This window comes from Anopheles aquasalis, chromosome 2, assembly GCF_943734665.1.
Source record: "Anopheles aquasalis chromosome 2, idAnoAquaMG_Q_19, whole genome shotgun sequence".
Classification (NCBI taxonomy): Eukaryota; Metazoa; Arthropoda; class Insecta; order Diptera; family Culicidae; genus Anopheles; species Anopheles aquasalis.
Window position 1 is genome coordinate 41102866 of NC_064877.1, and position 27135 is coordinate 41130000.

General features: G+C 49.6%; 2 protein-coding genes across 19 annotated transcripts in view; one reads left to right on the plus strand and one right to left on the minus strand.

Moving 5' to 3' along the window:
• Nucleotides 1-6890, minus strand: part of LOC126581105 (cadherin-89D-like) — a 30926-nt gene extending 24036 nt beyond the window's left edge. The window contains exon 1 of the mRNA XM_050244551.1: nt 6821-6890. Coding sequence (XP_050100508.1) covers nt 6821-6890 — 70 coding nt within the window. The remainder of the gene's footprint in view (nt 1-6820) is intronic.
• An 11176-nt stretch (nt 6891-18066) lies between these two features.
• LOC126581107 (collagen alpha chain CG42342-like) overlaps nt 18067-27135 on the plus strand; it is an 85228-nt gene continuing 76159 nt past the window's right edge. For 9 of the 18 annotated variants that reach the window (XM_050244553.1, XM_050244560.1, XM_050244563.1 and 6 more), the window contains exon 1: nt 18277-19701. In XM_050244553.1, the coding sequence (XP_050100510.1) occupies nt 18933-19701 (769 nt within the window). In that variant the 5' untranslated portion in view covers nt 18277-18932. Of the gene's footprint in view, nt 18192-18223; nt 18248-18276; nt 19702-27135 lie in introns of those variants that run through there. The other 9 variants (XM_050244559.1, XM_050244562.1, XM_050244570.1 and 6 more) reach the window with 7 other exon arrangements.

The following is a 27135-nucleotide window of genomic DNA, read 5'->3' on the forward strand; positions in this document are numbered from 1 at the left end:
TTTTAGTGGCCCCCTGGCCTGGTGTTCGGTGGCGGCTTGTTTAGTGGTTTTGTCAGCTTTGCTTTCCATCTACCGCGCGGTTCGTCGCAAAAGAAGCCAAAAGCCACTTGACCTCCGGTACGTTGGCCGGTGCTTCATTTGTCACGCCGAGAAGCACTCGCAACCGTGGTCGCGGAGTACTTCAGAGAACGGGGAGTGGGGGCGACGCAACTGCGCTTCGTAGTTGGTCGTAAATTATGCGCCGGGATACTAGAGGCCCGGCCCGTCGCTGTGTCTTCCTGGTGGCGCTGCCCGGTTTTCGGTTTGGCCAAAAACCGGGGCCAATTTGCGGGAACAGATCCCCCCGGGGGGGGGGGGGTGGGGGAGGGAAACGAAGGTGGTCAGTGGGGTGTTGTTTCGGTTGCACAAGCGCACACCCTTTACGCGCCTTGGATTGGTGCAGCAAAGTGACTCGAGAGAAGCATAACCGTAAACAGTGTCTCTGGGAGTGGGGTTTTTTTTAAATGAAAAATGCTCAAATACCATGCAGCGAGCGAGGGTGAGTTGTGTGGAAAATGGGAATATGAAGGTGATAGTTTATGGTGAACATTCCGAATTCCACGTTTAGCTCTCTCTCTCTGGATGCTAATCCTAGGGGATTTCCCTATTTCATTTTCGTAATGTTTCATGTATTTTGTTTGGACTAGTTGCTTGCATGTTCTACTTCGCTTATGTATTTTAGTGACATGTACCGCAAATTCGGCCAATTATCATCATGCTATTGTTGTTCTATACGTGATCGATTTGGCATCATTTTATATTCGTATGATCTATCACCTTCAGATTTTAGACGATTTGCACTGACAATCTGCCATAATAAGTATTCTTTGAAAGTTGTATCCCCAATTCCATTCGTCCTGGAAGATCTTGAAGGAATTGCGACAAGCATTGTTAATGAGTTTTGGAAAGTTCCCTTTAGTCGTTCAGTTCGACTAAAAGAGCAAAACAAAAAATTAAGAAATAGAAAAAAAAATTAACGTATAAAAAATAGATCTAATCGATGAACGAATGGATGTAACATTTATGCTCTATTTAAATTAGAATATTCTATTTAGTTTGTCAGCCTACAACCAAATACCAATGGATAAAATGAACGTCTTTGAGAGTTTTAAGCAAAAGCATTATCGTGAAGCGATTAGAATGTAGTCCTCATGTTTTCTCAAACCTTCAGCTTTGTAAACACATCCTGGTTAGCCACAGCCTACTGGAAACATTAAACTGGATCAATTATTTGTCTTTATCGATTCCAGAGAATGCATTAATAGTGATTGCACCTTTACATTACTTGGTAGATTCTCATGTCAGATTTATCAATACTGTTAGCGTTATCGGTATTGTAAGGTATTTGCCCCATTTTCCGGATTACTAGCTAGGATCTCCAACGTTTAGTTTGTTTTATTATCGACCCTCGAATGGTACTTCAAAGGCAACTCAACGGTCCCCTGCAGATGACAGCCATTTCATGTGGCCACAGGTACCAACGTTGTTTACTGCGCCATTAACTAGAATAATTTCCATCTGCTTGACCCCTGAGGACCAGCATCCATTGCCGTAAGGGTCCATCAGAAATTTGTCATCTCTCTAGACAGCCCATTTCCGGTCGTCATTCCGGTCGGGGATGATGAATCGGAACGGGTTAGCCCCCCGGTCAGTGCGCTCCAGTACCACAAAAGGAGAAAACACATCCCTCCCACCCTCCCCCACACGTACCGGTTGTAAATTAATTTCGTTAATCAAAAAAGCCAACGCAAAGTGTCTTCCCTTTTTGATGGTGTCCGCCCGCCGGCTCACCTCAAATCGTCGGCATGATATACGGTCTCTACCGGTCCGTTTGTCACGTGGATCCACAGTTGCCGCCATTGCTGCTTGGCGACAAAACAAAAAAAGGAGACTTCTCCACCAAATAAAAAACCAGAAGACCACACCCACCCCACCCACCCCCCCTTGTCGACCATTTTCTCGCTCGCTTTAGTGGCCAATTTTCACCATCCCTCCCCTTTAAACTATGGAAAGTCGACGGTACGACTGCCGTGGCTGTGGCCGCTTCTTCCAGGCCCTCCACTCCGGGGTGCGTTTACTTTCCTTTGCTAATTAGCTGTAGGGGTGCGCAACCGCGGGAATATTAGAAGTAAAAACCGGCGGAGGATGGGGGAGTATAACAATCTCCACCACTCGCGGCCAGTTAGAAGCGTGCGCATAAACCAGCCACGCGCGGTTTGTGTGAACATAAAAGCGAGAGAAACATTAAGCGGCGAAAAACCTTCCAGAATAAGATGCCGAAAATATTTTGACAAGAGAAAGGAAAAGTGGAGCGGAGGTATGCCTCCAAAAGAACCCACCAGCCACCTGGTGATGATGGTGGTACCGAGCGACTGTTCGGCCTTGGATGACAACGTGCCGACCTGACTGACGCAGGAAAATGGAAAGTAATGCCAACTGAAACCGAGACGCCATTATATTGACACCATATCCCCCCTCGGGGCATCATCTATTCGCCAGCTAATCTGCACCTCATTAGCGACCCTTTTTAGACGAGGCGTCGAGGTTGGTAAAGGGGTGCAGAGGACTACGGGAGAGAGAGAAAGAGAGAGAGTGTGTATGGGAGCGCCGAGAGATAAGACAAAATTCGCACACCAATCAGATGGCGAGATCGCGCGGTGGCAAAAGCTGTGCAAAAGAGGGAATTTCATTAACCCAGTCCGTCCTCCCACCACCCCACGACCCACCATCTACTTGTGAGAAGGGCAATTGTGACAAATTCACTTTTCCCTGGCCGAAGAAAGTGTGTTTTCTGAAGGAACATACGTGGGTGCCACATGCGAGCTGCATGTGTGTTTGGTTCATACAATCACTGCAGCCTCTTCAGGAGCACCATCGGGTTCAAAGTTCGCGTATTTCACAAGCCTCAGGCACTTGGTGATACGACGGCTGGCACACAATGTAGCCATGGCCATGGGTATCCAACAATGAGAGTTCCCTGGGGGAAAAACCTCCCGGCCACCCTCATAATGGGCTCATCGTTGAGGGGGTGTACGATGGCAAGTAACACAATGAGTGTGTTTGTAGCCGCAATTATGAACACCTGTCCGTGTGCGCCACCCACCCATGTCGATCCCGTCGAGAAGGAACCGACCGTTTTCTTGCTTTCGGTTCATTCTCGCGCCCGGTACGGTATCCATCATCACATCTTCTCGCAATTCCAACTTTCTCTGGAGCAACGCGTGGAAATGGAATGGACAGGGGAAAGGGGGGGGGGGGGGGGGTTGGTAGCCAGGGGATGATGCTGCCAGGAGTTTCGCGAGACGTACTTCGCGCGCTTCCACTGCCGGTACTTACTTTTTAACCATTATTTATCGCACAACAGCTGGCCCCCCTGGAGCTGGCTGGTGAGGTGCGTTACATATCGGAGTGCGTACCCCATCGACAGGCCGATCGATGGTCAGCGTGGTGCTGAGGTGCTGAGGGGGGGGGGGGGGGAGGGGGGGGGTGCTGGCTATTTGCCAGCATTTTTATCGCACCATCATCATCCCCCGCGTTTCCTAGAATCTTTCGTTTTTTGGACGCTGCTCGGCTTTTCGGCCAAATCTGTATCATCTCGCGCCCGTTCGTGGAGTGGAAAAGGTGGAGTAATTAATGTGTTTGGGGTGCTAGTAAGTGGTACTTGTGGCGGCCGCGCACAGAAACGAAATGATACGGGATTTAAACCATATCTTCTCGATTCCGGCACTCTTTGCAAGGGCGTACCGCCGATCGTAGTTAAGATAACGTTAGTTATCGTCGAGGGATTGAGATTGCTGCTGTTTCAGGTGCTGCTGCTGAAAGGAATGTGCTTGTGGTGGTCAGCTCCGGTTGAAAAATTTGAAGATCGATTTAGTACCCTATCACTAGCGGACTGGATGAGTTGATTGGTACAACCGCATTACTCAATCTACCGGTGGGCATCCTTTTCCAGGCTGTTCGATGCAGCTCATCGCTTCGATTCACTTTCACCGAAACGTCTGGCCTTACGCAAGCAAAGTTACAAACACACTAGAGGAGTGAATGTTTCGGCTTACTATTAGGCACCGGCATTAACACACTTAACACTTGTCAAATTGGTTTCTGAGCACGCTTAATCACAAATCAAACCAACCGTACTAATTGGCTGCCTCCTAAGCGCGGGCGCGCGCGCGTACGTGCGTTAAATTGTGAGGTTATGGAAACGTCATTTTGATGTGAGGTGTAAGATGCAGAACGTGGCCACCATTAATGGACGAAACAACCGGTCAGCTGAAAACTGTTTGACTCGAGCTTGTGGAGAGGTGAATGTGAAATGTAGATTCCACTAAACCGAAGGTTAAATAACTCTTCTTTACCTATACCTGCCAGCCAGTTACCAATAGAACGCGCTTCATGTTGTATTCATGAGCCCACGAAGCCCCGATCATCATCCATCTTGTCTTCCCCTTGCCATGGGGGCTCAAACTTTATCCAAACCGTTGCTTTTCGCTTACGGACGTTCGGGGCGAATGTTTGTCCAACGTCCTCCCCAATCCCCGCCTCCCGCAAAACCGTTGCAGTAAGTAAAAACCATTCAGTTAAAACATACATTTTATCACGGCTTCGGCTTCGGGAAAGCTCTCCCCGAGGGGGGTGGAGGGCTATCCCACCCGCGCCCGTTCTAGCCACCTCTCCCTGGTCGACGTCGAACCGATCTCGCTATCGGGAGCGATCGATCGAAAGTAAACTTCATGATTAGATGTAATTGAATTCGAAGGTGAGCATGTTAATTTGCTTCCAATCCTCGGTAGCTGCCGGATGCTGGATGCTTCGACTGGAATCCGCTCGAGCCGAAACATTCTCCAGTGGGCGAGCGAACGAGTGAGGCAGAAGCGCCCAAAATCGCTGGCACATGTCTTGGATGCGCGATAGAACGCGGCGCAAGGTACCAGCGGGTGGGGCATGGTAGTGCCGTTAGGCAGAAAGTAATTAGTTTACCAAAACCAGCCAGACCGTTCGTGGGCGGAAGGTCTTTTCCAGGGGGGGGAGGTTAAAGCCAGAGTCCGAGCTATCTTTAAGCCACGCGGACCGTTGGTCGAACGGAAAATCTTGGCAAAATCCAAGGCGACCAGATGATACGCCGCTACGGCGGTGGATCCCCGTGGAGCCCGTCCTCTCTCTTTCTCCACTACCCTTTCCACCAGCTTGTCCAGCCAGACAAACTGTTGTTTTCGCTTTTGGCAAACTTTGAGTAACGATGATATCCGCCGCGGTGATAATGATGCTCGCCGGCGATACCTTTAAGTACATCTTTTCGATCCCGCTAAGGAGACCTTCCGGCGGACGTTGCGAGTAGTTCAATGAACTTGACGAACAGAACAAGCTGAATTGCAGCTGAAACGACGATATAGTTATACGATAGCGCTCAGATTCCGTTTCAGTTTCGACGCCAGCGCGTGGAGGAGGAGGAGAAGGTAAAGGTCCTTCCCCGGCTCCCGCCGGAAGCACAAAATCACTAATCCTTCCCCGCCTCCCGCCTGGCGTTACTGGCCGGAACTGCGTCGTGAATGGACGATCCAAATGGCCAAAAGAAAAAGGGGAAGTCGCATCGCTTCCAGCACTGTTCGCCGGTTGCGTCCTGTGTCTGGTCGATTGTCCGCGATGGTAGGAGGATCATAAAACTCTCCCCAACCCACCGCACCGCACCGTAGGGCGGACAACAACACGTTTCGCATTTTATTTTGATTACATTTCGTGCGAGCGTCGTCCTGTTGGACCAAGCACCAGCGGACGTTGTCACGGTGTACGTCCATTATCCGCCCGGTGGCTCTGTCCATGCCTTTGTCTAGGACGAGTGCTCCTGGAACATTTAGTTCCCAGAAAGGCACGAAACATTCGGACACATATTTCACCTCAAGCGACGCGTGCGGTGGGACGGGAGAAAAAAAAAACGTGGAAAAGGTGGAGCCGCTGAAGTTTTTGGAAATTGAACTGCGACGACCACCATCCGGGGGGAAATTTTGGAAGGAAATACCGTGGATTGCGACAAAATCCCTCCGGAAGGAGAGTGAGTTCTTCGCAATTTAATCTCAACTTTCATCGTCAACAGCAGCCCTTGGCGTGGATTTCGCGCCCATTCTTAGGGGTTCGTGTTGATGACAATAAGCATTGCTTCGTCCTGAGCCCGAGTGTCTGTTCCCGGGGGTAATTAATTACGCACAATTTATCGGAGCGTCTCTATTACGCACCGCGAATGGCGCTTGAACTTCCATTACGTCGCCAGCGCATCCCTCGCTGGTGGCCATCCGACAAATGAGATCCCCGTAATCGGGTCGCGCGCGCCCGTACGCGTGTGGTGGCCTCCACACTCCTCCGGTGTGGTGTGCCAAACCGATAAAAACAATTTAAGAGAAAACATAACAGTACCGATCGTCGTCATCGTCATCACCATCATCATCGCGGTATTAGATTCCTCCCGAGGGGACCAGCCAGGAAACGGAAAGCCACGGATCTTCTCTATGTTTCTCTTTCAAACGCGCACTCTCCTTCTATTTTTCTCTCACTTCCCGCGTCCCGCGATTGCGGACGGACACAAATGGCAAACCGACGCCAGCGGCTCGGTGGACGCGAACGAAAGGAAAAATGTGTCTGACACACTTACGACTGTGACCGGGTTGGCCTCACGGGGCCCACAGGAAGAACAGGTTTATGCGCAATCTGGCTCGCCTGGCTAGCCGGTCAACTCCCAGCCAGCTAGTCCATGTTCCCGTGTCCTCGATTCCGTGGCCGCATCGATACTAACCTTGATTCGGTTTGGTTACGCCCGCCAGGAGCAGCAGCAAGAAGACACTGATCCTGCTGATGCACTTCATTGTTGGTCACACCCGTTGGTGCGTTGGTGCTTACGCTTTAGCGCCTTTTCGGGGGGAAATTCCAGCCGATTTTCCACTCGCTTTTCCACCCTTCGAATTTCCTCTTGTTGATCACGAACGTAACGCAGCTTGGACTCAGCTGCTGCAGCACCACGGCACTACTCCAACTCCACTCTAGTCGTCACCTCTCAGCGGGCACTTCTTGCACCCACGTTGCGCCCACCCAGTTACTCTTTTGTCGACTTCGATCTCACTTCATTTCACTTCCCGGTTTCGCACCTTTTCTTGTGTTGTCTGCGTCTTGGTCACCGGCGCTGTGATCACTTGGCACAAGCTAACTTCACTTTCGGCATCGACACAGTTGGTGCGCGAGGGCACGCGCACAAAACCCGACGGCATACACTAACGATTGGTGCACTTTTCTCTCCGCCCCTCCCTCAAAAGTGCCTTCCCTTTAAGGCTGAGCAAACACTTATCTCATCGCACACGAGCTGGATTATGCGCTTCCTCACTTCTCGGCATCTCGGTTCCGAGCGACAGCGACCATAAAGCACTCGATAGCGATGGTGGTGGTCCGCTGCGCTGCGCGTAATACTTCGATTACCACCTTTCAGTTTCCAGCGCCAGTACCAACGCCACACCGTTCGCGAGATAAACACAAAGACACTAAAGCAACAAAGGCCACTGGTTGACGCTGGCGATGGTTGGCGTTATTACCGGGTCCCGGCGTGTCGTTGTGGTCGATCCGATCGACAAATCGCGAATGCTGCGTGCGGACTAGCACCGGAGCCATCTGCACCTGGCTCAGCATGACGGGCATGTCGGTGGCTCCGCAGGCCACAAAGCGAAGAGAGAGAGCCAAAGAGCACGCGTCTCTGCGTGTACATCAGGGGCTGGAGTGTGCGAAAGCAGCGAGAGAAAGCTTCGGAGAAATGGAGCCTTCAACCCGCCCCGGGGGGTGGTGGTTCGCAGAGAGCCCGAGAGAAAGATGGTGGAAGGCAAACCAGCGATGAGTTGCAGCGCGAGCAGATCGCGTCTCCCGCGAAAATGGTTCGCGATCGGAAGCTTACGAGGCGCCGCCGTGTGCTGTTGCAGCTTTTCCGGATGCCAGCCTGCTTTGGAGAGTTTTCTTTCTGTGGAGAGTTATTGCAGAGCTGGTCAGGGCGGGAGCTTTCGGGAAAGCTGGTTGCGCGATCGTCGTTTTCCATGGTGATCAACAGGGGAGGGGGGGGGGGGTTATCTGATGGCTCATCTGGGGTGAGCTGTGCAGTATCGCGTGGTGAAACAGGTTTCGGGATGGGCATGGTATGCAGTTGCAATGTCAAGGCGATTGGATTGGAAATGCTCAACATCAGGCCATTGGGTGAAGGTGTCTGGCACAGTTTCGTGAAGCCGGCAATAGAATGCCGCTAGCAGAGGCTTTTAGCCTTTGGTGGATGTAGTGCGAACGGTGGAATGTAGGCAATTGACTTGGCAACAGAGTAGTGGAAATGATGAGCGCAAAATTAGGTGCAATCGTGATAATGCGTCGATGTAGAGTTGTTTTATACGTTGCAGTTGGGCTTAATGATTTTACTTGTTGTTGGAAGCCTAGCGATTAAGTGTTTCTTGGTTTGGAAAGTGGTTTGGAGTCTTAAGGACTTGATTTGGAAACTAAATAAGAATGATGAAAAATCAGACCGATATTTGCCATTACTTTTTCTCTTCAAGCGAAGGTTAAGTAATAGGTTTTTTAGTGGAATCTTAGTATTTTATAGTAATGTTAAATCTTATTGTGTTAAAAAAGCCTATGAAATATGATTCCATTTAATCCCATCGTTTGAGAATTTGTACTTCGTGTGTACTTACTGTGAAAATAGCTAAGTGAATCATTCTGCAACAGACTATCCAAAGGAAATCCCCAAATTGCAATTATTACAGTACATAATGTGCTGTTTACTGAATCATTTAATGTGGTTTTCATTCAGATAGCACATGCAGTGTACCTGAATCGATTTAAATTATTATTGTGGAGGGAACAATCCTGCTACTGCTCCTAATTTAATAAATAGTTTCAATACAGAACAAGCGCATAACATGCACAACAAGATGTAAGAGGTATGAATTTACAAACACATTTACTACTTTGGTTGTATATAAAATTATCATTTTATATTCTCTTTAGCATAACTGCATGATTGATATTTTCTTGTAAATGTGTTTTGTTCGTTAATTTTTAAAACATTTGTTGTTTCCTTCTTGAGTATAAGATTAATTTAATCAATGAAACGAAGGAGGAAGATGTCGTATCAAATGTCTTCAAATGTTAAGCTTTCGTATCTAACATAAACACTATACAGGGTGAGGCAAAAAAACTGCAACACAGTTAAAACGCCATATATTTTTCATTTTTGTTAGGATTTTATTGAATAAAACCAAAAAATGTCGGGAATTTCATAAACTTTCAGAATCAGTTCAGTTTTTTATGGTATGTTACTGTTTGGGAGAATTATGATCTTGAGACGGTAGAAGAAACCATCGCTCGTTGCCCGCAGAGTGCTTTGTGGTATTTTGGCTCATTCTTGGAGAAGCGTTTGCTAAAGCTGGTCAAAACTATGTCATTTTTTAGGTCTAACCTTGGCCTTCAAAATACCGCAAACGGAGAAGTCCTGCGCTTTTTGCGCCCATAGATATTGACAGCCAATGAGACATGGAAATGAAGTGTGAAATGTTTCTTTACGCTAATTTCATGTCTCGGTTGCTTTGAGGGAAGGTACAGAGTCCTTTTGGAATCTCTAGGGATTTCGCATGAATTGTTTGCATTTCTAGGACTGCAATGAACCTTTTAATAGCTTTAGAAACATTAATTGGTTGATTTATATCGGATCCACCGAACGAAAATGTGCGAATAATGTGAAAAATTGCGTGTTATCGCATCTCAACCCATTATCAACCCGGTTTATGCGTCGTGGTGGCCAGCCGAGAGTGTAAATTATCAGCTGACTTTCCTGGAAACTAAATCCCATATTTTTTTTCGTTTAAAAACTACAGGATAACGAATGGTTTCTCATCAAAGAAAACAAAGTTCATAATTTCATTACTTGCGGCCAAGCGAAGCAAGGCCTCTTCACGGTCTCAAGACCATAATTCCTCCAAAAAGTAACATACCGTAAAAAAAATAACTGATTCTGAAAGTTTATGAAATTCCCAACATTTTTTGGTTTTATTCAATAAAATCCTAACAAAAATGAAAAATATATGGCGTTTTAACTGTGTTGCAGTTTTTTTGCCTCACCCTGTATAAGCATAGTTGTAAAAATGTTGTTTTAATCTATTGTTCTCAAAGGCCCACAATATTACTCCAACAACAGCGTTCTATAACAAATCATAACCCTTAAACGACTCACTGAAAACCATTAGTTGGTATTAGCAACTTTCGAAAACTTTTCATTGTAGTAAATTACCACCTCTCGCCGTTCGTTACCTTTCTACCAGTATCCTTCAGACAGCACGATAACGATGGATGGCCATCGACCGGCGACCGATTATGCAGTCACTGGCTGGCGATAATCTGTTCTGGAGAAATTTCCTTAACTTTTCATTAATTGTATTCACTGGAAGCAATTGCTATTTGTCTAACTGGGCTGTTTGTTGCCATCACAATGTAGCATCCGTAGCACTGAGCAACCGGGAAACATTTTCCGGGAGCTCGGTTCGTCCGGGAGAGTTTTATCATTCCTCTTGCGCACAGCTTCTTCAACAGCCCCACCCCCGGGGTCGGTGTGAAACGTAGAATAACCATAATTACTTACCATTTTCATTGCCACTCTCGTCCTGCCACTGGTGTTGGAGGAGTTTTCTTTTGCGCCTCGTGCCCTCGTGCACCCCGTCAGTCGTTCACGGTTTCAAATGTCTGCAAATAGACAGATAGTTTGAGGTTCCTTCAGGTCGAGGTATAGCGAGATGAGCGCGACGGGAATCGGGACACCGAATGGTCTTCGTGGCTTAGTCCGGACCGCCTGTCCTTTGTCCTTAATGGACTTCTGAGCTTCACCGCTAGGGAGCTAGGGACACCCCCTCACCACCGTGCAGGACGAATTAATTGCATTATCGTTAGCATGCAAATACGGTTGATCTAAGTTATGCTCTTCTCGGGCTACCCCTTTTTTCCCATACTGTGCGCCGGTAGAGAGTGTGTCTGTAGAGAGCGAAAAGAAAACAATTTGCTATGACTCCACTCCATGGCTCTGTGGCACTAGCTCGAGCTCTAGCACCGTGGCCGATGGAAACGAAATTATTCCTTTCCGTACGAAAGAAGCCCGCCGAAAGAGAGTGGCTTAGAAGTTGATAAACGTGTTCCGTGGATGCTGGATAGCGCTACACCAGCGTGAGAGCCTCTTGCCATTTTCCCTCGCGACTAGCCCAGCGCTTCGACACAGCTCTGATAAGAAAGTATTTAAGAAAGTTTAAAATTTAATTAGCATACATGTGCTCTATCTTCACGTCGGGGTCGGCGTCGCGTCGCTGCCAGTGCAAAAGAGGAGAAAATGGAAATCGCACCAAGCATCCGGGCGGGTGAGAGCGAAGTGTCCCACCAACAACAAAAAAAAATCGTCAAATTTATCGCGACCTTTACCTTCGCGTTGCCTGAGTATGTGTGTCTCTGCCCTGCACTGCGTAGTATGTCACTTGCCAGTGGTTTTTGAGACGAAAGCAATTACAGGCTTACCGGTAACGAAGAGTTATGGTACAACTGCTTCAGATTAGGGCGCCCAACTTTGGCGGCGGTGTCTTTTCGGTCGCGAGACTCGCACTTACTCGCTGCTCTCTCTCTCCTGGTCCTGGTAAGGTGTAGTAACGCCAAGGGGGATTACTTCATTTTCAGAGGACAAAATTTAAGATAAAATATCTGTTATTGTAATATTTATAACTCGAATTCCACTATAAAATTAATGTTTCTGAACAACTAATGTAGAGCAATCGAGTGTTTCTGATCTTGATGCAGGTCCTCGATGTGAGGTTAATGAAACACTAATATAAAGGATACAATTCTATGCCTGAGAGCCACATGGAAAAGTCATCAATAACATTGGCATCGAATGGTCACAATTCTGTCCATCGATCCCTACACACCACACGCACTATGCCCGCACACCCCTTAGTGGCACTCATTTTGTGCGCACGTTGTCATTTCCGGACCAAACGGCGTCTTTCGCCGCGTAGGACGAAACGATGAATTATGGTGATTTCTAACCGAGCACAATACGCAAGCAGCGGGCAGAGCGCCTCCCCCCCCCACCCCCTTGGGAGGACCTTCGCCTTACGGAACACTTTCCCATCCAAGGGCACGGCTAGTACTGCCGGCAGCCAGGGTCGACGGTGAGGAGTTTAGACGGGTTGGCGAACATAAAAATGCGTATAAACAACTCCCTCGGTTCCTGCTCCCCCCCCCCCCCCCCCCCTTGATTTCGCTACCATCCTTACGGCCACGTTACGGTTGTATCGGGATGCGAAACATGAAAGACGTCAACAGCGAGTTGAACCCGGAGCACGCATACCTTGAGGGCGCTATAAGGTAGGAAAAGTCGAAAGAGGAACTGGCCTCCGTTGAGCATCGAAAGAAACTCCGGAAGATGTTGTTTACCACGGATGCTCGAGCTTGATCGCCCGGTACCGGTGCCCTCATTGCGGTCTTCTGCGGAGTTCCGCAGGCGAAAAGTATCTGCACGACCTGGCTAGACGACGCGTGCCGCGGAACGCTGGAAATGAATGCTGCTGCTGCTGCTGCTGCTGGTGCTGCGGTTGTCACTCCGCATCTCCCAGACACATACAGCCAGCAAAGGCACAAAGAGGCTGCCGGCGGCAACATGCTTGGTGGCTTATGCGTCGTCGTCGTCGTCGTCGTCGTCGTCGTTTGATGCCCGAAAAAGGACCAAAAAGGCGTCGAGCGAGGGGTTGAAAGGGGGTGTGCCTTGCGGCCAAATGAATTATGATGTGTTTGTGTGCCGGCCTCGACCGTGTGCTGTGTGCTGTGTGTGCGCGCGCTGTGGATTGACTGAGCCGCACACAATCGCCACTTGATCTCTTGTGGCGGGCGGGCGCGCGCTGCGGCCGGGTCAGTCAACAACAACGCACCACCACCGGTGACCACCGACCACCCTCTACCAAACGGTAGAGCGAAAAGGGAGAGGGAGCGAGAGAGATATGCGGCTTGATTACGATGGACGGGATAAAAATGTCAGCACAACCATTGAATAGAGTCTAATTATGCGGGCAGGCTATTTACGATGATGTTTGGTTCTCGTTCCCGGGTGTGCTGGGAGGGTGCGCCCGGTCCCCACTGACTGACTGACACTGACCACACGGATACATACCATAATTGAAGGGGGCCTCGACTCGACTCGACTCGCGCGTTTGCGGCTGAAACGAGTCAAGCGACCTGTGCCCGTGCCTTTTTCCCCTAGAGAGCGTGATGCTTGGTCCAAAAGATTGACCAAAAGCCGGTCCCTTGCGCGTCAGGGATTTACTCGACGCACACACTTTCAACTGGCTTTGGCTTTTGAGAATTCCGAGATAGCATCTACCGGTCACCGTTAGCAGCAGCAGCAGCAGGTCGTGGCCGATGTCACCGCGGTCGCGTTCTGTTCTCGTTAAGTTGGCGTCCGGACACGTCCACACACATAAAGTCCGGGGCCCCTGGTGGTCGACAATTGAGAGGGAAGTTGCCACTTATGCCAGCTTGGGATCGGGCCACCCCCTGCCCCCCCCCCCCCCCCCTTCGCTCCGACGTTCAGGCTCAACCTCAAGTGCCGGAGATCTCTTCCTTCCAAGTGATCGTGTGACTGATCAAAACCCGGGGTCCGTCAGTCGACTCCGCTCCTCAGTTGAGGACCGCTGGTTATGGTGTCACTTTCGATGCCGCGTTCTCAAACCCTCAACCGCCCCAGGGCCACTTGGGATGCTGCGGCACATTTGGTTTGGATGCGGAAGGCAACCGCTGTACCGTTGAGTGGTTGTCGCTTGTCGAGGTCCCTGACTTGGTGCCGCTGGTTACGCAACCCCCGGGCGGGAAGGGGGGTAATGTTGGAGTAGGATTCGGCAGGCGGTGGCGTACTGTTGGTTGTGATTCCAGCGGGAGGAAGCTGCGGGGAGCCCTCTCGCTAGTGCTGCTGTTGATGCTTATCGGATTGAACAATTTCCTTTTTAAATTAGTCTTAATGGACGTGCCGCGCTCGGTATGACATATGATTTTGCTTTTCGGACAGATTTTATGCCATTTACTATGTTGCGCCGCGGTGCGTGAGCGAGACCGCTTTGCTGGGATTCCGAATTCTTCATCCTTATTTAACAGTTTTATTTAAACTTTGTTGCTTTCATACACCTAAATAGGAATATTCCGAAATAAACTTATTCCATTTCTGTTTCAGAATTGTTAAATTCATTGTGATTTTCGTAATTTGATTGACGCGCAAATTCCAAAGTTGTATTTTCCACTTATGTTTGGTGTAATTACTGCTTTACATGTATTTAAAAGTAGTGCTTTATGCACTTCACTAGCTTACTTATTTGCTTAATTTAAGGCTTATTTAGTAACATACTTAGAAAGCGAGAGCTACTTCTTCTGTAGCTCGGTCATGACTTGATATAATTCATTAACTTGTTTGCTTTGTTGTTATTTATGTTTTCATCGAGATGCTTTTAAAACAGACAATCAATCGAATGGTTTAAGTTAATGCAATTTAAAAGGAACACACATTCTGAGATTATACTTGAATAAAATGCATTTCATAAGAAGCTATCGCAAACATTTCCCTTATAATAATTCAATAATATTACCCTCATTCGCTGAAAAAAAATCAAAACAGCCACTTCTGCAACGATGGCAATCCGTTCAGCATAACAAAGTAAGATATTATCCATCGCGCCTTCCTGATCCTTCCGGACTTCATCATATCTCCTCGTTTAGCCACATCATGCGGAAGGACATTCTTCTTCTCTCGCACCGGTTTCCCGGTTTTCAATCGAACGCATCATCAAATCATCAATATTTCCCAAAACAAAATTCACACAACCAAAGACCAAGGACAACGGAATGTGCACCGTCACCGATTTGGCCACTTTTTGAGGGAGGCCACTTCGTTCGTTCGCCCAAATATCGCGCGAAATCCCACTCCCAAACCTCGCTTTTTTCCAGGACCACAAAAATTGCAAACTTCACCGCGAATAATGCGTCGTCGATTGACGCGAATGTCGTTAGGGGGGAATAAGGGCGGGGGCTGGAGGACTGAACTGAAAGGCCGCCGGAGGCCAAGGCTGACGGCTGCCACAATGTTGATCCTAGACTTTGATGACTGCTGATCGATCATTATTCGCACCCCGCTCTCCGGCATCTGATTGGCATCTATTGAAAGCTCGCACCAACAGCGGCTTAGTGTGTGGTCCCGACCGGGTCCTACAGGGAAACGGCTTTTTGCACAAACCTCGTGCTTTGTTCAACTTTTCACCATGCCATGACTGTACCGTATGGTGGCTGTGAAGGCGGGCTATGGTATATTCCGTTATGGTACGCTGGTCTCGCCCATCTACACCCTAGAGGTGCGGCCCAGAGATGGGGCGTAGATCCTAGGCATAATTGAGGAAATTGGAGCGAAACAAGAACAAGCCACTTTTGCTCCCCTGCTCTGCTCTTTATTCTTTCAACGACCAGCGTAGGAACGGCCCAGGAGTCTAAAGTCGAGGGAGTGAAATGATTTTTTCTTCCCCTTTACTCTTGATAATGAGTCCCATCCTGCAGGAGGAGTTTGTGTCCCGGCTGGCCGCCTCCAGCCAGCAAAAAGTGTCCCAAATCATTGACATTTTCGGACGCGAATGCAAAGTCTGTCTTCTGTTGAACCCATGCTATCATGCCCCGTTTCCTCTTGGTTGATGCTGATGTCGGTGCTCATGTTGATGCTACTATCAGACCTACACAATCACGAATCCTGTCTGATGATCTGTCTATGCCAGTGCCCGCTGCGAATGCGCCTTTTGACTTCCGTATGCCAATCGCCACGTGCACCGTACACGAATTTTAAGCTCAACGGCAGCCAGATGTTGGCTTTCCAGTCATCTCAGCTGCTCCTGCTGTTCAAATAGAGAGCCCGAGCAATCGAGATGCATCTTGCACCATGCCATCCTAGACAGTTGAATGATGTATGCGGTTGACAGTTGCGGTCCGGGTATTGGGATGGTTTGTGCAAAGTATCGACTGTCACCCCAATCCCTTCATTTCCACCGCTCGAAGGGTGCATAATTGAATGCAAACAGAATGCAGCTGCCTGGCTCGTTCTTTGGCAGTCGAAGGCTCGAAGAGAAAGACTCGTTCGATAAATAAGATGTAGAGTACACGAGCCAGTGGGTGACGCTAGTGAACAGCACCGCATTCAGATTGTCACCGGATCGCTTATCATAAACAATGCGGTTCTTTCACAAAAACCCCAAGCCAGCATCCCAGGGAAGACGAGCGATGATGACGAGATCTGGCGTCTCGTTACGGTTCGGGCAACTAAATGAAACGTATGATGATCTCGACGAGGGGTGGCACCAGCGTCGGAAAATCGCTTTCGTTCCGAAACATTAAAAACATGGCGCTCCTGGCGCATCCACGGCAGGCTGCTCGACGGAGGCACCATTCCGGCGTGGAGGATGCGAACCGTTAAGATAATTTCTTTCACTTTTCTTTCCCCCTTTTCCCCCGGTGTGCCAGATCGACAACTTAATAAACGGAAATGAAGTAATGTGTGCGCGTTTGAGAGGAAGCGAAGAACGGTGTTTGGATTTGAATCGAACGCCACTACTGGCAGCACTGGCCAACCCGGGGTGGAACTCACGCATCCGAGTTCACATCGAAGCCGAAGTGAACGAACGAATGGACGAAGGTGCCGATGATGCTATGCTGCGAGCATGATGATGATGATGATGATGATGATGATGACGAGAGAGCATCGGACGGGCGCGAGAAAATACATGCTGCGAGCGAAGATAACTCAAACGATTGACTTTAATGTTTATATTTTTCCCGCCGTTCTTGTCCATTCCTCCGGCATTTTTTTTTTATTCGTTGTTCTTCTCTTTCTTCTTTCGTCGCTTTTGGCTTCCACAACAGCTCGAGCTCCCCGTTGCCATGGGTATCGTGAACGAAGATTTAATTTCGAACGTCGAACAAGATACGCGTTGCGACCGCGTACAAAACGCGCTCCAGACTCCAGGCACGGGGGGTCCAGCATAAAAAATGCAAATTGAAAAGCCGCGTACCGGCGAAGGGGAGAGAGCGAGAGCCGGAGAACGAAAACGCAGAACGAGAAACGCCGTAAAACCGGGCGCAAGGATTCGGGAGCCCACCGACCGTCCCTCCTGAGGTGCATGGCGAATTGCTTGCTGCCCGTCGCACGCGGAGTCGCCCGATCGCGCGCATAAGAATGGAGTGGAATAGGGTAGGCCTGAAAAATTATCAAATTACATGCATCTTTGCACCGCCATTGCACCTTTTACCACGGCCTCTGCGCTGCGTTGTGCCGCGAGGATCGATTCTGATCGAGAGTCAGACCACTGGTGCTGGTGCTGCTGCTGCCGGTGTGGAAATTAAAATATTACCTTTTTCGTAGCAAAAAGGTGCACACGTACCCCTGGCCCATGGAGGTGCAGAAAGAGGACAGGACAGCCAGGGCCGAGCCGGCGAACGATTGGAGAAACAAATAAAGAGGAAATTGAAGAGAATGCGCGCGGCTCGATCGCGACGTTCGCAGGCGCGATCAAGAGCTCCCGTTTGCGCGATCCTCCGATCGCCATTGATCCCCACATGCCTGTGTGTGACAAGGACATGCGATGGATGCAACTTATCAATTAGGGAGGGAGGAACCCCTTCTACTCGGTGGATCTTCAGATCCTTGGTTTTTTTTTTAAAGGACGATCACTACACCGACGACGACTGATGACGGTTATGATGATGATGATGATGGCATTGGCGTTCCGAAAGGGGGTGTGGAAAGCATTGTCACCATCAACTCGGTTTTCGTTCAATCTTCCACCCCTTTCGAGGAAATAATCATCCCCCGAGAGAGAGAGAGAGGAAGCCAAACAGTGAGAGAACCAGAGCGTGAGCGACCCGACGTTCGGCCGCAAGTTGTGTTTCGGGATGCGCGTTCATTCATTCGGAAGTGCTGCTTGGGTTCATATCTATCTACTCTGCAGCATCCCGTATCGTGTCCCGTAGTGGTGCTGCGGTTACCGGAGCAAAACCGGATTATTCGTCGAAGGTGTGTGCTGTGCCGTGGTACTGTGAAGGTGCGCGCTGCTGTTTGTTTGTGAGCTAGAGTGTACATTCGGCCCATGCCGGTCCGGTAGTGTTTAGCATTTTTAGAGTACAACCGGTACAAGGGATAGGAATTCGTCCGACCGAGCAATTGAGCAACCGAGTGAGCGAGTTTAGAGCACGACAGCGACGACGACGACGACGACGACGCAATCGTGTTCATTCGGTGACAGCAGTAGCAGCGAGTAGGACGTGCGTGCGTGCTACGGCTTGGCCACCGGCGGGAAAAACGGTCGCGCCAACTTGTGGAGTGTCCTTCACGCCGTTTCCGAGCATTCAGTGTCACCAAATTCAACCTTTCGAGTGCTTTCTTCTTCCCCCTCCCCTCTGGTGGTGTTGTGTAGCTGGCGACTAATTATTGGGCGAAAACGAATTTCGGAAACGAAGTAAAAGTGAAGTGCACAGTGTGTAGTGGAAGGGTAGAGTACCGGTGGTAGTGTAGTCCTTGGTTTCGCGCCTTCAATCCCGTTCGACCGGATGAAAGGATCGCTTGCGCTATCAGCGGTGGCCATGTGCAACCAACGTCCGGCAGTCTTGTTGTCGAGCTGTCAGCAGTGTGTCGACGTCCCGGTCCAGCAGTGCAGTGTCCAGCAGCGGTGTGTTTAGTTTAGTAGAGAGCCCACCCCTGTCCCCCGGGGACTCGGGCAGGAAGTGTGTGCCGCGTGCGTGTGCGTTGAGTGGAAACCTCCCGGTGGAACGGGCTCCGATGCAAAATGGCAACAATCGCAGATTTGCACTCAGCGAAGCGAAGGATGTCGCACAGTGGTGGTGGTGGTGATAGTGGTGGAGGTTGTGTCCCAACAGATAACGGTGGCCTCATCCCAAGTGAAGGTGGTACCGGGCAAACCACCAAAAGCAATGCACCGGTAATGGCCACCGTGCTAGCGGCCGGTTCCGACGTAAGCGCCAAAGCAGCAAAGTTCAACGCCAAAGCAGCGACGCCCACAATGGTTGGCAGTGGTGGTGGTGGTGGTACGGCTGCTGGTGGCCGAAGGAAAGTGAGTGGCAGCGGGCTCGAGGTCGGCGGCCCATCCAAACCGGGATCCAGCTACTCGTCCGCGTCCTCCGCCCATTCACTGATCAACTACCTGTTCTATTTAATGTGCATCGCGGCGCTCGGGGCCTCCGTGTACTCCGGTGTGCGCCAATCATACGTAGAGCATAGATTAAGTAGTCTAGTTAGTGTCGAGGAACGGCTCAGTCTGCTCGAAGCCCAGATGAGCGATGTATATAGGAGAATCACGCTGCGCAAGGACCCACGCCCGGTGATGGCCGGCACCGGTGACGACAATGATGGCGACGATAGCGACGACGACGGCATCGAGGAGGGCGAGCAGAGTGTGTCGGATTTGGTGCGCAAGATATCACATCAAATTGCCGAACTGCCGAGGATGCGGCGTGACCTGTCGGCGCTCAAGGTATCCCGCAAGGATCGCCAAACGTCGGTTCAGCAGCTGGGCAACGAGTGCATGTGTCCGCCAGGTACGTACGCCGCCGAACTACGGCTGTCTTTCTCTTCTGATATTCCTAGACAAGCCTTCGGGGGTGTGAGATAATTGAAAATAGACTCCTGAAGAATACAGCTAGCTAGCGAGAGAACGGACCAATTCAAGATCCTTTCTCGAGATTAAAGTACTCCAACAACGGGTGTGAGGCAGTTATCTGTGAGGTGGTGAATTGAAATCCACTCGCAAGGAGCGTAACTGAAGATGGTCCGGATATCGGTCCGGTAGATCCGGAATCCGGAAGGATAAAGGATTGTTTGCAGCAAAACAAAGATAAATCAGTTGCCGCCCACGGGCACGACGGTAGGAGTGTCACAGAAGCCATCTCTAATCCCGAGTTCGTGCCGGCAGGAAAGTTGATTTCTTTGTCCTTCCTCGGGTGCTTCTTGATGAGGTGAACGGGAAAAAGGGCACGAGGTTTGCCTGACGTTATCTCAAAGCGTCGAGGCGTCTCCGGTCCGAACGCCACCGGAAATCCTTCTGTTCGATCGAATCGGGTGTAGAAGAAAGCCCTGGCCGGACAATGACACACTATCTTCTGAGTGTCATCTAGGAGAGGGCGTCGATGGTAGTGCCTGCTGGACAGTTCGAGCTTCTTCCTAGTGGAAGCAGCTGATGATACGCAGCAGCAGAGGAAGACAAACGGAGACTGTTGGAGCAATCTGGGCTATTAGAATTAATCACACTTATTAGCGCACCAAATGGGAAACGGAAACGGATCGAACATGGGTCGGCGATAGCCGGGAGCGAAGAGTAAGCAAACCGATTATCGTCCGTGAAGTGGTCGCGCGAGTGGCCATGGAGTGCCATCGATACTGTGGGCGTTCGATGGCTGTCAGTAGCAGCAGCAGCACCGGTCATTCGAACCATCCTGAGTCCGTTTGTACAATCGGTTCCACCACCAACCAAACAACCAACGACATCAACGGCAGCAGGATGGCAGAAGTCCTTGTCGGACGAGAAAATTGATTTTTGCTCAGACAAAGAAATCCTATCGAGCACCCAGTTCCCTCCCCCATCCAGTGCGCCATGTGGTCAATGGAATCTGCCCTAACAGCTAAGGGGTCAGTTGTAACCTCCTGAAGCCCCTGCCCCAGTAGAGAGAAAGAGGGAGAGCGAACACGCTCACAATCGAGTGTTACACTTCTAATAAATCAAATTATCCGGAAACGATTGGAACTCCAGCCAACTGGTTCAGTGCCAGGGAAGGGTGGGAGGAGAGGACACCATGTTCTGCCACGTCCTGGGCTGCCACATAAATACCCAGCCTTCTCACCATCGGCTCACTGTTGGGGCATAAATTTCCTCGCTTTCTCGTCCTTGCGGAAGTCGCAGACAAACAAGGGAAAAGTCAGACACCCAGAGCTCTCGCTCTCCCTCTCTCTCTCCCTCTCTCTCTCTCTCTCTCTCTCTCTCTGTCTCCGGATTGTGTGGCGTGAGGCGATGCTGTGTTGCTTTTCATCGCACGTCCTCGTCCTGTTCCCTGGACTGTCTTCGGACTATTGGACAAGGAGCGGGGAATGGAAGGACGACCAAATCGTCACCATCGGCCACCGTCGCCGTTGCCGTCGTCGTGCTACACATAAACACTCAATCTTCTAATCCAATAAAGGGGCGCCGACAGACTACCACCATTACAAGTGGCTCAGTTCCTGTCCGTTTCGCGCGTGGGCCTCGGCACCATCCTGTGTCATCTTACTGGCACTAGGGAGCACTGGAATAAGCAATGCAATGGCTATGCCCAGTGAGTATCGTGAAAGCAACGAGGAGCGGTGGAAATCCAAACGATAAAACGAAGCTAATGTTATCGCGAAGTAGCAGCCAGAGAGAGAAGTGGCCAAGAGAAGTAAGGTTTACAATCGCCTTACAGGGCTTAGTACGTCTCGGGTACCTCAGGTCTTTGGTGGATGAACCCCTTTCACTGCCGGTTGGGCTCGATTAATACTCAAACTGCCGGTGCGATAACAAAGTTGTAGTTTTGGATTCCGGCCATTTTGGGTCTGCGAGCTTATCTGGTGTTGCTCAGGGTTTGTAGCGGCCTCGGGTCCTCTCTACAGTTTGCCACGAGCCATCTGGCGGCATTCACGGGACGTGCCGGGTAGATAGATCGCCGGCAATTAATCAATGAAGGCGGAAGGACTCCCCAACCTCGGCATGGCCCCTCTTTCGGTCGCATTACTCTTATCTAAACGCTACAACAACCATCACGTGCACCATCGGCCATGCCTTAGACTTTGTGGAGTTTTTGCGGAGTTTAGATTTGATCGCATCGTGAAGGAGGCGGGCGTTCCGCAGTTGCTCGATAGTTAGTTGGCCCACTGCCTCTGTCTCCACCTCGTTTCGCCAATGTTCGTTAGCTATCGAAGTGGTCCCTCGACGAATTTAACGCCCGCGGTATTGATGGAGGTTGCGTGCTGCTGCGAACACGTACGCTTCCGTTCCACGTTCCAGTCTAGCGCGCACGGTTCGACTTCCGGTCCTGGTCCTGGCCCGGCTGGTGCACACCTGATTGTTAACTTTTCCACATCCTTTCAGCTGCCTGCCTGCCTGGTGGTTGGTTATGATGCTGCCAGCACCTTTGCGGCACCAGCACAGCATCCTAACGTAGCGCCATCATCAATCGGTGACCGGGGGCCGAAACGTGAAGGCCTATCTTCTGTATCTGTGGTCTGTGTATGTGCCTATGTGTGTGACTGGAATACGTTTCCACTCGTGGCCACTCGTCGAACAACCCATTTCGACAGCCGAACCCATATCCTACGGTACCAGCACTAGATGTTGCTGCTGCTGCTGCTGTTGATGAAGGTGGAGACAACATAGCACCGTCCGGAATCGGAAAACCGTTACCAATGATTGCGAATGGTGGTGATTTGGAGGGCGGGGGGGCTAGAGGCCTCTTCGGCGGTCCAGACCTTGCTCTGTGACGGATCGTGATAGTGAAAGTGTGCCACAGGCCACGGGGCAAAGGAAACCGAAATAAAAACAAAACTCTCAGGCCATTCCGTGAACCGTCATTTCGGACGTGGACGTTGGACGGTTGTGCTTCAACGCTAGTCGGTTATGGGGCTTACAGGGAGTTAGCAGACCGGGTCACCAGGGACTTTGCTCACCCGATGCAGATCTATTCCGGTTGATTTGCTCCAAGCGCATGACTCTCGCACTCTTTTTGCAGACGTATACCGAAAAGCCCCAAAACAAAACCGAATAAAAGACCTCACAGAGGTCGACAATGCTCAACGATTGAAGCCCAAAAGTGGGTGGCACCATTTCGTTGACAAGCTTACAGCCACCACTCGACAGATACACTCCGGGACGCTTCGTCTGATAAGCCACGGAAGCACTCCGCAGAATCATAAAAACCTGCCCGAGGAAGCGGTTGTTGATGGCACGAAACTAACCGAATTGCTGATAGCGTGGCACTCAACTACTTTTGTCATTTTAATTATGGCCGAGCATGATTGGACCACGCCCGTGGTGACGTGACGGACGGGGTTAGTAATGCGATATGTGGGGGTTGTCCTTCAGCGCACATCTGTCGCAGTTGGCGCTTTGGATGTTGTGATGTTTGTTTTTGATCTCGGAATGAATGATATTGCGAATGGTGTGTTTGGTGGTGGTACAGAGAGCAGGGGTTTAGGGGTGTCTGTTACGCTTGCATTCGGAATTCATGTTTGGATGTTCACTTAGTGATTAAATCAAACAGAAACTTGATATCCATCGAGTCACTTTTATAGTCAAATAACGACGGTGGTTTGGTTTGACAAATGACCAAATCGTGAAAATCAAACATGTTGATGGGTTGGTGCTAATCGATCGGGATGATTATACTCGCAGGAGCATATAAATGGAGTTATTTGAAATGGTGAGAGTGTTTAAAATGATATTCGTCAAAATGCAACCCTTGTGTTTAGCAATTATTGGACAAGATCCTTTGTATTTTGCACAATGGGTTAATTTTCTAGTGCATTGCAAATATTGCACAAACATGCACCGTATGGTTTGCTACAAACCAAAACTGCTTAAGACGAGGAAATACAAAAGCATCAAACGACGAATAAAAACAAAACCAAATCTTGCTTAAACGGTACAAAAAGAAATATTTTGTGATGCGCATCATGAGTGGAGAAAAAGAATGGATTCGGTAAGGCAGCTCCAAAAGAAAAATTGCATTCAGTTCTAGAGCTCACGCTACTCTTGCGATAAAATTTATAGAAAGAAGGCTAGAATAAAAGCAATATCTAGTGACTACCGATAGGTAATAATTTAATGGACATGTTAATTTATTTTATAATTGAAGTTTTAAACAATAAAAAAAATTAATATGCTCTTAAAAGATGAAGAAATTAAACAACAATGTATGCCAAACTATGCTGCACCATTTGTAGCATATAAAAAACCACAATAAACTCATTTTCCATCCCATGTTCTCGATGGTTCGTCGGTTCGATGGCTCATTTAAAGGTTTCTTTAACGAAATTTGTTAGATACTTTTTATTCAAAATGAAACATTTGTATGTCTGTAGCATGATGTCATGCCTTCACTAGCTCGGTAGATTCTCATTCAATCTGTATCCTTGACTTCGTCTCAAGCCAAAGCCATAAACATCGGACCTCTAAACCACCAAACCTTCATAACCACAACAACTTGAACGACCCTCCAATAAAGTGTGCTTTTTTGTACAATAAAAGGCTGTTACGGGATGGCATTATTTCATCGCCGGGACTGTGACGGCGGTCACGGTGCATTGATTCGCGAACCAGCAACCAACCAAGTATCCTTAAAGTAACCGAGGTCCCTAAAGCACCCGACCTCCCGTTGAAACGAACGTTTTTATTAAAAATCATGAGACTCTCCGGGCGCCTTAGGCGCCTCCGTTCTGTCCAATTCAATCCTAAGGTGCGGCGTCCCACCGGTCACCCAAAGCGGGTGGTGCGGTTTGGATGAATAAATAAAAGCGATTGCCGAGGGTGGTGCTGGATTGCTCGAAACAACAGCACCACTCGATGGGGGTGGATTTGATGTCACCCCCAATCTCTGACTCTCCCTCCGGTCCCCTGGTGGTTTTGCTTTCTGCTCCGGGACCGGATTTGACGTTGTTTTACATACTCCCTCTCCCGATGACGATGACATGACATGAGCGAAATGGTTTCAGTCGTTCCGACCAATGGCCATGTGGTGGCCGCAACCACCACCACTACCTCCACACTGTACGTAGGATTTGGCAGAATTTGAATCGAATTTGAGCGGCAGCGACAGAGAGTAGTTGCCGGTGGCCGGTGCCGTTGAACGGTGCTTTTTTTATTAGCTTCTATTTCAGTATCCGCCCAAGCACTCCAACGTCAACAGCGAGCAAGGGAAGAGATGGAGTTCCACTCAGTGGCTTTGGGGGTTTGTGGACAATTCAATTTGGCGACTGAATCGACCAACCGAGTACCGAGTGCTCTGTGTCTGCTCGTGTACTCAGTATTGTTAGTTAGTGACCCTGCAGCGCAGCGCACCTGCCCGGTGAAATGCGCTGGTGAAATGCAAATACTGCCCGTGGTGGGTCCGATAGCGCTTCTACTTTATTGAGGAAATCAAGATTGATTTACGGAGCGGCCATCGATGGCGACTGCGACGACGCCCATACTGGTATTCGGTAGTTCAGACACCGGATCCGGAATGTGGAATGTTTAAAACAAAAAAACCAAAATCCCAATTTATGCTCGCCTACCTTGTGCCCAACAAATGGCCGCAGTGCAAAAGCCAACACTAGAACAATGACTGAAGACGAAACATTGACCAGAAATGGCGTTCGCGGGGGCATTTCCTTTTATTTGTTTTCTTTTTTTCATTCACTAAAACCAATCCCTCACAGCAAAACGTCTGTTTTTGGGTGGGGCGAAAGCACACGACGAAACGATCCAGAGCATCACGGTTTCCAGCGTGGGTAGTTGTAAGGGCATAGCAAAAGCATAAATCCGCCACCAACAAGCACCCAGCGGGCGTAAGCATGAAAAATGCTCTCTCACGGAACACAAATGGGCGCGCGGGCGCAAAACTGGCCACCCACTTGGGTCCAAAACGTGGCCCATCGGGTGCCATTGTGTGCAGATCATAGAGAGCCCCGAGCGTCGTCCTTTCGCCGTGTTCCAGGAGACTGGAGGTTAGAATGACCATCGAACGACATCGCCTTCGCCTTGGGCTCCAGTTCCATTGTCGAAGCTTCGTTCAAACGCCGTTCCATGTGCCACCGCAAGTGGTCAACAGGAAAAGCACAGCGGGATAGCACAATTGGCAGCAAGGTCCTGCTAGGCACTTGTCCGACTCCTGTCACTTCCACGATTCCTACGGCTAGTGCCTTGTTTACCGACGATCCATTCAACGGGAATCCATTTTCGGTGTGCCGGAAGCGGTGGTCATACAGTAAAAGCAACGAGAGAGAGAGAGAGAGCTAACTCTTCAGTGACCACTTGACATTTGGGATTCGGATTTTCGGTGACTTTCTGTCCTCGATCCGTTGCCGTCCGGGTCCACTGTGCGTTGATGTGCAACAAATGAGTCGAGTTCCGTCGCATTATAGATTTGCATCGCCTGCACTCGGTCGCTGGTGGAGCAGCAGGTTCACGGTTCATCAGCGAACGCTCACTCTTCCCGTCGCCTGTTCCGCATAATTTATGACCGTTTAATGAGTGTCATAACGTATTTTATCACATGGAAGTGTATTTCTGTTGGCCGCTTGATGAAGCTATTTATATGTTGCCGGGAGTTGCCGGGAATCGCCGGGAGTCACTGGGAGTCAGTTGCCGGTTTCGCGCCACCGAGGCTGCTGCACGTGTTATTAGCTACAATTAAAGGCGTTTTGCAGCTGGAGTTGCCCGTTTCTGTCGGTCCAATCTCTTTCTTTGGTTCCTTTTCTGGCCTCATGTTCCTCACGTGATGCTCAACTGCCTTGGAGGTTTCGTGCTTTTCCTTTCTCGTCGAGAGCGAGGTCCATTATCCGCGTGCGCGCGCCCGCGTGTGTGCATGTCATGTTTTGTGCTCCAAATGATTATTTTTCTTTCTTTTGATAATTCCTCTCGAATGCTCTTCACCTCGGTCCCCCCATCATCATCATCATCATCACGATCGTCGTCAGTAAGAAGTGTTTTCATGTTCTGCACCAAACATACCCACAGACACATTCAGAAAACAACCTCCACCATCTGGTGGTACGGCAGTGATCCCACCGAAAAGCGACGCAATCAGTCCAATCTTCGTCAGTTCGTCTTGCGTGTTGTCGTCGTCGTCGTCGCACTCAACTTCCCGGAGGGAGGATTTCGGGTCGACACCCGTGCAGCTCGGTGTCAAAACAAATCGCCAACCATCGGAACGCGCGTGGTGCGCGAAGAATTAAGAAATCACACTTCAAGCTGCCGACCGCTGCTGGTG